Here is a 14,432-nt window from a genome sequence, read left to right as displayed (position 1 = left end):
GGGTTGACCAGGCTGGCAAGGGAGGGCAGTTATGGGTGACCAGGCCTGCAGGGAAGGGCAGTTAGGGGCAACCAGGCCAGCAGGGCAGGGCAGTTAGGGGCGACCAGGCCGGCAGGGAAGGGCAGTTAGGGGTGACCAGGCTGGCAAGGTGGGGCAGTTAGGGATGACTGGGCCAGCAGGGGAGGGCAGTTAGAGGCGACCAGGCCAGCAGGGGAGGACTGTTAGGGGAGACCAGGCTGGCAGGGGAGGACCGTTAGGGGCAACCAGGCCGGCAGGGGAGGGCAGTTAGGGGCAATCTGGCCAGCAGGGGAGGGCAGTTAGGGGCGACCAAGCCGGCAGGGAAGGGCAGTTAGGGGCAACCAAGCCGGCAGGGAAGGGCAGTTAGGGGTGACCAGGCCTGCAGGGGAGGACTGTTAGGGGAGACCAGGTTGGCAGGGGAGGACCGTTAGGGGCGACCAAGCCGGCAGGGGAGGGCAGTTAAGGGTGACCAGGCTGGCAGGGTAGGGCAGTTAGGGGTGACTGGGCCAGCAGGGGAGGGCAGTTGGGGGTGACCAGGCCGAGAGGAGAGCAGTTAGGCATTGATCAGGCTGGCAGGGGAGTGGTTAGGGGGTGAAATGGCTGGCAGGCAGAAGTGGTTAGGGGCAATCAGGCTGGCAGGCAGGCGAGTGGTTGGGAGCCAGCAGTCCTGGATTGTGAGAGGGATGTCCTACTGCCCGTTTAGGCCCGGATTAGAGAGGGCTAAGGGACACCCCCCCCCCATGCACGAATTTCGTGCACTGGGCCTCTAGTAATAAATAATTGCTGCTAACAGTCAGTAGCTGCTTGCTACATTTCAGATCCTCTGACACATGGCTTTATAGCCTGAACAAGTATGAGATTTTTCATAACCAGGAAAACAGACATTTCAGCAGCTGATCATAGTTTTATTAGTAGTATCTCTTTCTTATGAATAAGCGCGGTGGCCTCTCCGCTTGCTTGGCGGCCATTTGGAAGCTCTGGCATCCTGCCCCGGGTCTCACCAGTTTGTGGCTCGCATTTGAAAGCCTCTGGTGCCCTCACAGTGTATGAGTGTCCCGATGAGGAAGCTCTGATCGGTCTGATCAGCTGGAGTTCGTGGGGTTTCGTGGACAAATCTTTATTCTCAGCTGAATAGTAAGCATCGCTGTTTACCAGTGGGTAAGGAGAGGACTCTCTCCCCTTTGAAATGGCCACTTCATAATGCCAGGTGTTCACTGGGCGTCTCAGAATAGAGCTCCCCCGCTAGGCACAGGATTGCTCTCCTTTCAAAGACTCCTGGTCAGTTGAACAACCACATTCTGGGGGGAGCTTGTTAGCCTTTGTCAGCAGTGGTTTCTGTTACGAATGAAGAACGCATGATCTGGAATGAGCTTTTCTTTGCTTATTGCAGTGCATACACACGTAGCACAGAAGTTACGTGGGTGGTTAATTCAGGCCCACCCATGATACTCCTGAGAAACACACGACATTAATCCATGGCCTTGTATAGCCAACGTGGGGACGTGCTGCAGCTGAGCTTCGGACCTGGGCGCTCCGCGTGCTAGATCCCAGAGCCTTCCCTCAGAGAACCCGTTGTGAATTCACTTTCCTGGCCGCCGTCCGCTGACATGCAGCTGCGTCCGTGCTGCAGGTCTGGGCGGCTGCTCGTCGCAGGTGCTCATGATTCCGAGTTAAGCTCGTAAGAAATAGTAATGAGCCTAGATCATTTGTAGCTTGGATCCCGTTCCTCTTAGCCGTGTCTTTTCAACTTGATTTTTCTTCCCAATACCAAAAGGTTTGTTTCAGCAACATACACATTTGATTTCTCTTTTGCCAATATCTTTAGAACACACGTCCCCTCTGTCCCCCTCCTCTTCCTCTCCAATCTGTCTAATGTTCCCTAAACACTCCCTCGTGTTGTTGACATCGCGACCGTCTCTGAGGCAGGAACTCTGTATCATTTCTCTTGCTTCCTTGACCAAGGCACCGGCACCTCCTCGCCGTGGACACTTGTCCTGGCCTCTGAGACGTTGACAAATTTGCATCCGCCAGAGGAATTCCAAGTGTCCTTAGCACGGGCCAGTAAAATTGCCGCCCGATGCCTTGATCTGCTAGAGGGGAAGTGAGTATCAAAGTGTGGAGACAGCCACGGAGCGCTCAGCTATGCCCATGCACTTGGCCGCTGCCCATGCCCCCAATGTCGTGGTGCTGGGTGTGGGGCCACCACTGACATTGGAGAGGAGAGCTGGCACAGGCCTTTGGCTGTCACCTAGAGGCAGGGGGGCTCTGGCTGACGAGCTTGAAAATGTTTCATTCAGAATGTTTGAGCCCTGGGCTTGCTGCTTCCCTCGAGTCCACAGGGAACAAAGACCCTGCTGAGTGGCGGCCTGGCCCTGGGCAGGCGAGTGTACCGGCCCCGCAGGGCCAGGCCTCCGGCTGTGCCCGTTACCACCCCGGCCTCAGCACACTTCCCCGTTGGGCTCTGTGCCTAGTTTCATCTTCTCCTTCTCAGCTCTGCTCCCTTTCGGGTGAGACAGCCCTGTCCCATCTGCACCCACCTCTCCAGCACACTTTGGCCCTCCTCCCCGCTCCCCTCCCGGTGCAGCCCTGTTGCTGCCGTGGTTGGGAACGTGGCCCCTGGAGGGGTCGGATGTTCTGTGCCAATGTGCATCTCTTTTCCTCTGTGTGTGATCCTCATTCCTCTTCCGGCTCCCCCCTCTCACCTTGCACACCCACCTCTCACCTTGCTTTCTGCCCTCTGGTGCCCACGTACCTCTCTTCATCCCCTCCCTCCATCCCTGTCCCCGTGTGTGTGCCTTGCTGGCGTTCCGAAGCTCACTAGACATCTGTCACCTCTCCTCCCTGTAAGTGTTAAGTCATCATCACCAGGTTAAACCAGATGAGACGTTGGACGCAATCTTGCTCTGTCACGAAGCCTTAAACCCTCCCATTGTCTAAGACGGTAACACTCCTTAGCCCACGCCTCACCCGGCCTCGCCTGAAGTGTTAGCTGGACTGCTCAGAGCTGCTGTGGAGCGAATATTTCCGTTTCCAGACAGATGCTCTATGATGTCTGCCATTCTGGCTTTTCATCTTACCTCTCGGTGGTGCCTGTGACTGAAATACATGCCATTTGGACCCGCGCTGCCTCGCACCGCAGGAAGCCCGTCCTGTGGTGCCGGGACCAGGGCTCGCGAAGGACCAGGGCTCGCGAGGGAGGGTGGCTCCGCACTGTGCAGCCTGGCTTTCTTCTTTCGTTTGGATGTAACAACTTGAGCTCCGAGGACCTTAATAAAAAGGCGTTCCTTGTCGGGTTTTATGGGATTGCACCCGGAAGCCCCCTACGCTGGCTCTCACGCCCTCTCGTTCTGTCTTGGCGCCTCTGCCCTTGGCCCCTGTTGAGGCAGCTGGTCCCTGTGTGTTCCCACAGCCCAACCATCGAGTGCGCCCATCCAACCCGGTGCATTGGGCCTTGAGGGGACCCAGCAGGTTCTTCCCCATCTGGGTTGTGTTCCTGCTGAGAAATAAGATAAAGGACTCAGGGCACCAGACTGCCGCCTCCGTGACTGAGAAAGAAGTGGCAGCTGCACCTCGTTGTGCACCAACAGCGAGCTTCCTTACTGACCGCGGAGTTCGGCCGCGTGACACCCGTCACGGGCACTTTGGCCCTGGGCCCTGGGCGGGCCTCCCACTGGAAGCCTGCAGGTGAGAGCACCTGGGCCTGGGTGCAGCCCCCTCGGAGGGAGGGCACAGGAAGGGTGAGGCTGGCTCTTGCATCAGGTGTTCCATCAGATCGGCCCTGCCGCCACCACCGCCGCCGCCGCCGGGCAGCAGGCCAGAGCCTGCAGTGCTGGGTGATGCCTGGCCCTCATGCACATCACAGGGCATCAGTCTGCCCTGAGCCTGGGCGGCCTTTGGGTCTGGCGCCCACCCCAGTCTAGGCAGCGGTCATCCCTTCAAAAACAAGAGCCTGACGCTGTTTCCTGAGTGGAAGCTGAGCATGGGCACCTGAGTAAGGAGGGTGCTCGAGCCGGCAGGTATGGCATCCGAGTCCTGCCCAACATCACACCACCGCTGGCTGCCCCTGGGGGTTTCCCGAGTGACCAGTGAGCTCTCTCTGCATGGCTCCGTCTCCTTATGTGACACCTGAAGGCTGTGTTTGACCAGCCATCGAGAGCACGTGGCCACCGGAGAAGTGACTCACGGGTAGATTCCCTGTGTGCTTTCACAGGTGACGGGTGTGTCCTGTTAAAATGGCTCTCCCAAGAGCGCCACCTTGGGGCTGCCCAGAGCAGAGCTACCTGAGATCGGGAGGCAGAGGGCTCTCATCTGACAATGTGAGGGATGCACAGAATTTTGATACAGTTTTCATCCAACTGCAGTAGTTTACCCATGTTGCTCAGCTGGTCAGTAACAGCCAGGTTTGAAATCTCAGCTTCCCCATCTGTGAAATGGGAGCAAAAATATAGGCGCCTCATAGGGTTTTATAAGCTGCAACTGAGTTTTTAAAAAAATAATATATTTTTATTGATTTCAGAGAGTGAGGAAGAGATAGAAACATCAGTAATGAGAGAGAATCATTGATCAGCCACCTCCTGTCACAGTTCAATTCCCAGTTAGGGCACATGCCTGGGTTGCTGGCTCGATCCCCAGTGTGGGGCGTGCAGGAGGCAGCCGATCAATGATTCTCATCATTGATGTTTTTAACTCTCCCTCCCTCTCACTTCCTCTGTGAAATCAATAAAAATATTTTTTAAAAACAAGCAAAAAAAAACCCTACACTCAACCTTCCGGTTCATGGGCCGATGCTCAACCACTGAGCAACACTGGCCGGGCAGGAGCAGATGAGTTTTTAAATCACCCAGCGCGGTCCCTGGCTCAGTACGGGTTCGCTGTGGCTATTATCGAAGCCATCACCCCAGCCAGCACGCCGTCACCGGAGCCAGCGTGCCAGCGAGCTGCCTGCAGCGAGCCAGCCCGGCCCCAGGACCGCTGCCCTGGCCCTCCAGCAGCGGCCCGCCTCCGATGTGGCCCGTAGCTCATGCACAGGCCTCCTCCTCCTGATGGTCACCTGAACGGAGAGTCCGGAGGAGGCGCGAGGGCGCAGGGACGATGGCGTTTGTCTGCCGCTTTATACAGTTTGTTTGCTTCCACCTACCCCCCTCTCTGAGCAAAACAAGCAAACAGCAGAACAATTGCGTGGAGCAGGGGCCGGATAGTTTCGGATTCAGGGCGGAACGGCCACCCCGCAGCCGCGGCGGTCTGTCACTGAGTCACTTTGCTGTGTTCCGCCAGAACTGGATTCGCAGGCACCGCAGTTTGAATTCCAGGTACTTTTCATGTATCACAAAATATCATTCTTCTGATTTGTTCCAAGAATTTTAAAACGTAAAAACTATTTTTAGCTCAGGGTGGTCAGAAAGAGGCCATGCCTCGCTGTGCCCGCCAGGACCTTGCTTTCCAGGCCTGACTGGGAGCCCCGGCGTGGGGGCCCCGACCTGGGGCTCTGACCTGGGAGCCCCAACATAGGGGCCCTGACCTGAAGTCCTGACCTGGGAGCCCCAACATGGGGGCCCTGACCTGAGGCTCTGACCTGAAGCCCTGACCTGGGGCCCGACCTGAAGCCCTGACCTGGGGGGCCCGACCTGAAGCCCTACCTGGGGGCCCCGATCTGGGGGCCCTGACCTGGAGGGCCCAATGTGGGGGCCCCGACCTGGGGGGGCCCCTGACCTGGGGCTCTGATATGGGAGCCTCCAAATGGGGGCCCTGATCTGAAGCCCTGACCTGGGGGCCCCAATGTGGGGCCCCTAACATGGAGCTCTGACTTAGAGGCCTTGACCTGGGAGCCCCGACCCTGGGGCGCTGACTTGGAGGCCCTGACCTGGGGCACTGACTTGGAGGCCCTGACCTGGGGCTCTGACCCGGAGCCCTGACCTGGAGCCCTGACCTGGGGCCCTGACCTGGGGCCCTGACCTGCCTCGGGTAACTAACTGGTTGTTTGACCTGAGCCAGTCGTCGACATCGGTGGCCTCAGTTCCCTCCAGTAAAAATAAGCAGCTTGGCTTGCAGTCTCCTGGGCCGCCTGCCGTGCGGGGCCGTGTGGGGCCGGCCGGGTGTGGTTCCACGTGCCTTTGCCGTCAGCAGGCCTGGGGCTGGGCCTGGCTCGGCCTCTGACTTTCAGGGATAGTGGGCAAGTTCCGAGGCCCCCGGGTACCTCGGTTGCCTCATCTGTAAACGGGATAAAAGGACATTCTTTTGGGTTGAGAGCCCCTTCACTCATGTATCCACCGAGCATTCATTGTTCCTCACAAACACTAGGTACTACCTCTTGTATTTTTTTAAAAGAACCTGCATTCCTGTTGATAACAGTGTAGAAAGAGAGGTCTACACTCTGCCAGTGGGTTTCCTCACAGCCTGTGATAAAAAGCCCAGGAAGTTGCGGGGGGGTGGGGGGGGGGGGTGCGGGCGGCGCACCCTTTGAACCAAACCCTGTAATGTGTGTCCTCCTAATGAAGGCAGAGAACAAACTTGATCAATTAACCTTGCATCTCTGTGTGGCTCTCTCACTCCACCCAGTGGCGGGAAGTCTGTGGTCAAACAGGCGGAAGAGGGAGAACTTCAAAGACTGTGATAATTATTATTTTGTATAATGTCCTCTACCACTAGAGCGAGATTTCATTTTGAAATCGCCCCCCTTTGTTCTCTGGGGGGCAGGTCCTAGGCGCCTGCAGTGCGGCCAGCGGGCGTGGGCGGCCGTCTGGTCAGGTGGTGATTCAGGTTGCTCCAAGGGAGATGTGGCTGGGGCAGGGGCAGGGGCAGGAGCTGGGACAGGAGCCAGGGCAGGGGCAGGGGCAGGGGCAGGAGCAGGGGCAGGAGCAGGGGACAGGAGCCAGGGCAGGGGCAGGGGCAGGGGCAGGAGCAGGGGACAGGAGCCAGGGCAGGGGCAGGGGCAGGGGCAGGGGCAGGAGCAGGGGCAGGAGCAGGGGACAGGAGCCAGGGCAGGGGCAGGAGCAGGAGCCGGGACAGGGGCAGGGGTAGGGGCAGGAGTTGGGGCAGGGGCCAGGCCGGGCAGCTGCAGACGGGACTTGGCGAGCTCCCATTTTTCCTCATCTCTCTATTTGACTCTGTCCCTGTCTCTTTTCTATGCCTGACCCTCTCTAGGTTATTCCTCATGAGTCTCTCTTATCATGTGTCTCTGGTCTTGGTCTCTCTCTCTCTCTCTCTCTCTCTCTCTCTCTCTCTCTCTCTCTCTTTCTCACCCCTCCTCTTCCTTTTTCTTCTTCTACCCCTCCCCCTGCCACTCCCCCTTATTCTCTTGTCTAAATCTCTAGTTTTCTTTTGTCCCTTCTGTCTCTAATCTTTATTTTTTGTCTCTTTCCTCCCTCTGTGTATCTCTCGTCTGTCCATCTTTCTATCTGAGCATCCCGTCTCTGTCATTTTTGGACTCTGCCTTGCCCTCTCCTCAGGCTGTTCCTTCCCCCTGTGTCTGTCTGTGGCCTGTTTGTGAGCATCGCCCCCACCCCACCCCACGCCCCGTGTGGACTCTCCTCTGACCAGGGCCCTGCACACGCTCCAAGCTCATCCAGGCCCGAGCTTCCATCTCAGCATGAGGACTCCTCCCCCGGCTTAGCTCTGGGCGTGCTCGGTGTATGCTGAATAATTAAGGCCGTAATTAAAGTGTAAGTGCAAGTATAATTAAAATTCACTTTAGTGGATCCTGAAATTATGAAGCAATTAGGTATTGGATGTGGCCCGGCAGGAGCAGCTGGAGGAGAGCTGCGCCCGTCCTCCCTGGCCCGGCCCTGCCCCCCGCGCTGACCCGGAGCAGCGCCCCGCTTGCCTGGGGCCCGGGGAGCTGCTGGGCAGAGAGGGCCGGCGGCAGCTGGGCGCTCTCATGCCAGGCACGGGACTCAGCAGCTGCTGCTCCGCCCTTAGCTACCGGACGCACAGAAGCCCTGGAGAATCCCGGGAAGCGGGGAGTGTTAGGCCGTATTGCAGGCCTGTCAAACGGCTATCTGCGGATGTTGGGGCAGCAAGGCGATCAGAAGCGTGTCTCTCCCCTCCTCCCCCCCAACACGCTTTGAATGTGTGAGCCAGCGTGGCGTCTGGTCCACCAGCAGGTCCCGCCAGGGTAGCAGGCGCTGTGCTGAGCCAGGACATCCTGGGGCGCGTCTAGCCCATCGCCAGCCCGTGAAGCTCGTGTTCAGTGGGGACATGATGTGTCAGGAAGCGGACCGGGTGCTGGGGTCTGACTCCCAGGCACTGGGAGCTCCTTTCATAACCCTTCGCTCTGGCTGGCAGGCGGGAGGTGGTGAAAAGGCTTCCCAAAGAAATGCCACTTAAAGGGAGATCTCGGGACCAGATGGCATCGGCGGGGCAGAGGGGGCAGCAGAGCTCGGGTAGGAGGCCACGGCCCGGCCTGTCTGCCGGGTCCCGGGGTCCCAGGCCACGCATTTCCCCTTGGAAACGCCTGGTTTTCGTCGGGTGCTGAAGAGGATATTAGTTAGGCTAGTTGGTTGCGAGGAAGAGCAGCCCATTTGTCTCGGCGGGGGGGGGGGGGGGGGGGGAAGGGGGGTCAAGAGTTTATCTCACCCCTACACGTACAGGGGAGCCCCGGTGATTACCACTTCTCATGGGCGGGAACCACAGGAGAACTGGCCCCAAGCAAGAGCAGGGCCGGGCTCGGGCGCCCTGGTCTGGGACTCACAGCTCTGCAGCCAGCTCCGCGTGCTCTTGCCTGCTCCCCTGTGACAGCCTTTCCCTGCCACCACGTCTGTCACGCATGCTGCCCGTCCCCGTTCTCAGGAGAGCAAATCTGTGCACAGCTAACAGCCACCGCCAGTATTTGGACTGTCCTTGATCAGGTGCAATCAGTGTTCTGGGAACAATTGATTCTGCTCAGGAAACACGGGTCCCTCCCCAGCAGGGTGGGGGTAGAGTGGTTTAGCCAGACGGGCGGTGGAAAGAGCAGCATCCTAATCGTGCCTGGTCTTTGCCCCGGAGTGACGTGTAGCGTCATTGAGATTCAAGTGGTCTCACGCAGGGCATCGTGCTGCCCATTTAAACCCCACGCAGGAGGCCCAGGAATGAGCATGGAGAGGGGGGAGCAAAGTGCTGAGACTGAGCCCGGCCAGCCAGGAAGCCTGAGTCCCGGCTGAGAGGACTGACTTATGAACACCGGCCTCAAGGTCATCGCAGAGAGCACACGGAGGCACACGGAGGACTTCGTAAGCCACAGGAACAGATATCTTATTACTGCCAACATTGTTATCATGGCATGTTTACAGAGTCACAGGAGTTACTCGGAATTCAGAATAGACATTTCAAGCATAAGCTCCAGAAATCCTGTAAACCAGTGAGAGGGAGTCGCATGCTCATGCCAGGGCCTCCTGGCTACACCAGCCATGCCCGCTGGACCGGAGCCGGGAACCTCTCATCTGTAGGGGAGGAGAATAACAGCCACCTGGGGGCGCCACTGAGGAGCAAATGAGCTAATAATATGCTTAGAGCCTGGAGCCCTGGACGCATGCCGAGTGCCCTGCTCTGGCTGCTTTGGCTGATGACCACCACCACTGGCGCTGTTCCTGTGTCAAGCCAGGTCCACCCAGCATGACTGGCCCCGGGTCCACACAGCGGGTGGCAGGCCTGGTAAGGCTGTGGGCGCAGCGGGGCGCACCCCACAAGAGGCAGGCAGGACCCCCGCCCCGGGGTCAGGCAGAGGAGCCTGCCTCCTGGGGGGCCCCTGGAGGTCACATGTTGAGATTGGAGGGTGCTCTGAAGGAAAAGGGGAGAGGGAGAAGAGCCTTTGTACCTTAACTTAGATTTCTTCCCCGGCAGATTGGAGGACCGTTGGGGAAAGAATTCTAGCCCATGTCTGTGTGGAAGGAGATAAAAACGCACACAGTCACTTGGTCCCGAGACGGCCTGGCTCCGTGCCAGCCGGGCTCTTCCTCCCCGCAGAGCACAGCCCGAGAGAGCCCGTCGGGAGCAGTGCGGGGTTCCCCGCCCAGTCCACCACCCCTCCGAGCCTCCGCCCTGCTTGCCAGCCTCCGGGACGCTGGTAAACTCCACCAAGTGAACCAGGATGCGCACCAAGGCTGCACTCGTGACCTAATAGATCTTCGCAGGTGCTTTACTTAAGTCACAACTTGCCCCGCCATTTAGCGACTTCGCACGCGGAACGTGGATGAGCCGCGTTTCTGCGGTGGGGATCGGGTGTGGCTCGGCGGGTCCCGAGGTCAGGTTCGCTCACGGCTGAGGTCTAGTCCAGGCTTCGCTGGGCAGGGTCGCTCCCAAGTCACTCACGTGTTGCGGGGGGACCGGAGGCCACAGGTCTTCCCTGGCTGCTGGCGGAGTCCGCCCTCGGTCCCGCTCCTCCCAGAGGCCCCGCGGGGCAGCCCGCAGCTGGCAGCTTCCCTCCTCGGGGAGCAATCCAGCAGTCGAGGGAGCAGACAGACTCTGGGCTTGGTCACGGAGTCCGCAGAGGCATGCCGTCGCCCGCTGCGTCCTCACTGAGCAGCAGCAGGTGGTCCAGCCCGGCGTGCGGGGCGTGGGCACCGGGAGCCATTGGTCCCCTTGGCGCTGCCGCCCATTTACAAAGTCACCTGGATACCGTGATGCAGCTTCTGCAGCAGAGGCGCCGACATGTCCGACTTACCCGGCTCCTCCTCGTCCGCTCGAGGCCTCAGGGTGGGAGGGTGCCCTGCTCGAACCCAGCGGCCCGCTGCCGCCTCGCTGCCACCTTCCAGGGTGGTCCAGCTGGCGGCGTCCAGAAGGCGGACAGGGCAAAGGGTGCAGGGCCACACTGCAGGTCTAGGGGTGTGCGTTTTGTACCCCTTGCCCTCCAGTGGCCAGAACTCAGTCACATGACTCAGGCCAGGGGCCTGGTGCCGCTCCCTGGTGGGCAGCCACCCCCCAGCCTCTGCTCCCACTGGACGGGGAGCAGGAGCCGCTGGGTGCTGGCCTGGCCACAGACACCGCCCTTTGCAGAGTGCTGTCCAGGCGTTAGCTCTGCCTCTCCTCAGCCTGTCCTCCCAGCACTCTCCTCGCTGACAGGAGACAGCATCGCTCTGGAGCAGTTAGGGCCTGTGATGAGAGAGAACAGGCTCACGCCCGTCGCTGCCGCCGCCCCTGTGGGACCACAAACGCTCTCCCTCCTCTCTGTGCCTCAGTTTCCTCATCTTGTAACAGGGGCAGTAGCACCTACTCGGGGTCGTCGGAAAGACGCATCTGTCACTGACAGTAAACCTGGCCTATGTACGTGCCTAATGACTATTCGCTGTAAGGAAGATGATCATAATGTTATGTCTGGAGATAAAGAAGTTGGGGCTCAGAGAGTTAAATGATTTACCCAGAACTGTCCAACTCACGCACCGCCGGGGCAGGGGAGAGGCGGGTTTCACTAATGACTTCCTGCCTTTGGGTTGTTGCTTCGCAGAGAGCACATTTGTCCGATTCCCGTGTCAGGCAGCGGCCAGTGAGCATTGAGCCAAAGACCCAGTGCCCTCCCCGGGGCTTCCGTGTGCCCGGGGCCCCGAGAATCCACGTGACATCACCTTTCACTCCTGCCCCTCTCCAACTCGCCTTTCCCTCCGCATGGATCGCTGCCCGGCTCCTTTCCACGTGCTCCTGGGCGTCCCAGGCCGGGGCTCCACGGCCGTGTTTATAAATAGGCTGTCTGGCCAACCAGGTGAAAGCGCAGGAAGTGAAGTCAGCTGAGATATTTCATTAGACTTAAATTTTATCACATTTCTCTCAGGGCTGCTCACCCTGAAGGGACAGAAAAGCATTTCGCATGTTAATAGTCAGTCCCAGCAAACCTTCGGGGGTGCGGGGCCGGCAAGTGCTACAGACTCACCAGGACGGCCTGTGGCGCTCCTTCGTGCCTCCCCCTGTTGTATAGAACGAGGGGAAGCGGAAACGCGCATGTTGAACGCTGTCATTGTCCCACAGCTGTGGTTCGTGGCCACTGGTGGCAGATGGTCTGAACTGCAGGTGTCAGATTAGGCCACGGCTCAGACCTTCCTTCCAAGACATTAGGACCCGACCTCGGCGCGGCTACAAACCACGCTGCGCCTACCGGACTGGTTACCGTGATAGCAGCTTCCATCAGTGAAGTGTCTCTGTCTCTCGGAAGTCCTCTGCTTCCTTCTTTTCCAGCTGGACCACTCTTGATACAGATCTCCTCCGTGGCCTCTCCTGCCCGGACACTGACTAGACCTGTGTCACCATCTCCTGGAGCTCAGGGTTCGGGTCAATAGTCATGCGCCCTCCGTGTGGCTGCTGGTGTCCCTGCCGCCCGCACTGGGGTTTCCTTCTCTTGCTCATTTTTAAAAATATATATATTTTATTGATTTTTTTTTACAGAGAGGAAGGGAGAGGGAGAGAGAGTTAAAAACATTAATGAGAGAAACATCGATCAGCTGCCTCCTGCACACCTCCTACTGGGGATGTGCCCGCAACCAAGGTACATGCCCTTGACCGGACTCGAACCTGGGACCTTTCAGTCCACAGGCCAACACTCTATCCACTGAGCCAAACCGGTTAGGCCTCTTGCTCATTTTTGACACAAAGTTTTTTCTTTAGATCCCATAGTCAGACTGTTCAGTCAAGGGATAAATCCATTGCAGAAGGTTTTCCTTTTTCAAACTCGTTGAACAAGTGGTTGTTAATCTTCCTTTTTTCACAATCTTATAAGAACCTCATTATTTTCATTTTCTAAATGCCAGAGAAAATATAGGCAGTATCTTTTAATGCCAGACATTTAGATGAAAAGAGGGGAAAAATAAATTTGTCATTTGGATTTATTTAAGTAGCCATATCTGCACATAAAAAGCTGAAACGGAGTCGTAATCGGATTGCGTTGGTGAGACGGGGCGTCCGGTCATGTTAGGTTTGACTCTTGGGGACCAACTCCCGTTCCTTGTCAGTGACTGTACCCCTGCCCTCTCCCAGGAACCAACGTCCACGAGGCCCAGCGCATCCTCAGCAGCAGCGGGCTCCCCATCACCTCTGCCGTCGACCTGGAGGACGCAGCCAAGAAGGCCGTGGCCAGCGTGGCTAAGAAGTGAAGCCTTTGCCCTGATCCCCGAGGAAGAAGTCCATTTTGCCATGAAAAGGGCTGGTTCTCTCCTCACTGAAGGAAATGGTTATCTCTTTGGGGAAAACACGGGAAGGGGAGAAGCAAGACCATTGTGCGAAAAATCTTAATTCTGTATCTTCTTGAATCAGATATCTAAACAGACTAATCTGATTTCACTTATGTCTTTATTAAATTAATGCCCTGTCTTCTCACACTTTTCTGTCACCGTGAGCCTGCTCAGTAGACTTGTGTGGCCGACGCTGGGGAGCGTCTGTGTGGCCTGACAGGCCTCATTCACTGCCGGCAGTTGGGGTGACATTTAATCCTGAACAATAAAAAATCACAGGCCGTGCAAACTCAGGCAAGACTACCTTAACAGATTAACTCTCTAAAAGGTGCAGCTAAGACAGTCAGACAGATAGCTGTTACTCTGTCACAGCTTTCCACATTCCTAATTCCAGCACATGCTGGGAAAACCCATGAATATTCCAAAATATGTTTTACAGTGGAAGGTCCACACTTCACATGATATTCCATATATTCTTACCTTTGCCTTAATACTGAGTATACTCCTTACCTCACTCAAAATAAAGCCAGAAAAATAAATAAATAAATAAAGCCAGAAGCCTTACTTGTAATTTTTTAGTAGATTTTATTTAATGTGAAAACTGAGGAGAGCTGATTCTTCTGTAAATCTCTGTAATTAAGACATTCCAAGATGAGACATCATTGTAATTTTATCGTGAGGGTCAGTATCTTCTCCCCCTGCCCTTCTTGACCCCCCAGAATCTACTAACTGGGGTCACGTAATTAAGAGAATATGGCTTCTCTATAGTGCCTATTGGGGGAGGGGAGCGAATTGGGTTTATGATGATATTTTGGTAAATCTTTATTTGTACACAAATTTAAATAAAATCCTGTTCTGTAAACTAAGATCTGTGTATTTCTCATTTTTGTCAATATTATTCCTTAAACACTTTTCTCCAAAAATTAGGAAATTTGGGTTATATATTATATGGTCCCAGGATTAGTCCAGTTTCACTCAACTTCAGCAGCAACCATTTCTGTTAGGAGATTATTCAATGAAAGAATACGAGTTACATACAAACCAGAAGTGTTGAAATGTGACTTCAGTCTGCAAAAGGCTACAGGAAATCAGCGACATAACTCCCGTCTAATGAGGTTCAGTTGCCACTGGTAACAATTTTCGCATCACGTGTAGCAGACCAGACTTTTTTGTTTGTTGCTTCCCAGTTCTCATTCGTTCTGCATGGCCACAAGTTGACAAGTCATATTATAGCTCCATGTTTGCCATTGTTTTTATTATTAATTATTATTTTGTAATAAGTGAAAA

The 14,432-nt window shown here is 56.4% G+C and overlaps 1 protein-coding gene across 1 annotated transcript in view; it reads left to right on the top strand.

Annotated features, from left to right (window-relative positions):
- Positions 1-14,001, top strand: part of SUCLG2 (succinate-CoA ligase GDP-forming subunit beta) — a 247,903-nt gene extending 233,902 nt beyond the window's left edge. Inside the window, exon 11 of the mRNA XM_079795026.1 lies at positions 12,952-14,001. Within this exon, the coding sequence (XP_079651152.1) occupies positions 12,952-13,067 (116 nt within the window). The 3' untranslated portion in view covers positions 13,068-14,001. The remainder of the gene's footprint in view (positions 1-12,951) is intronic.
- Positions 14,002-14,432: the final 431 nt, after the last annotated feature.

This window comes from Cnephaeus nilssonii (assembly GCF_951640355.1).
Source record: "Cnephaeus nilssonii genome assembly, chromosome: 17".
NCBI classification, from domain to species: Eukaryota; Metazoa; Chordata; class Mammalia; order Chiroptera; family Vespertilionidae; genus Cnephaeus; species Cnephaeus nilssonii.
This window is presented reverse-complemented; position numbering and strand designations above follow the sequence as displayed.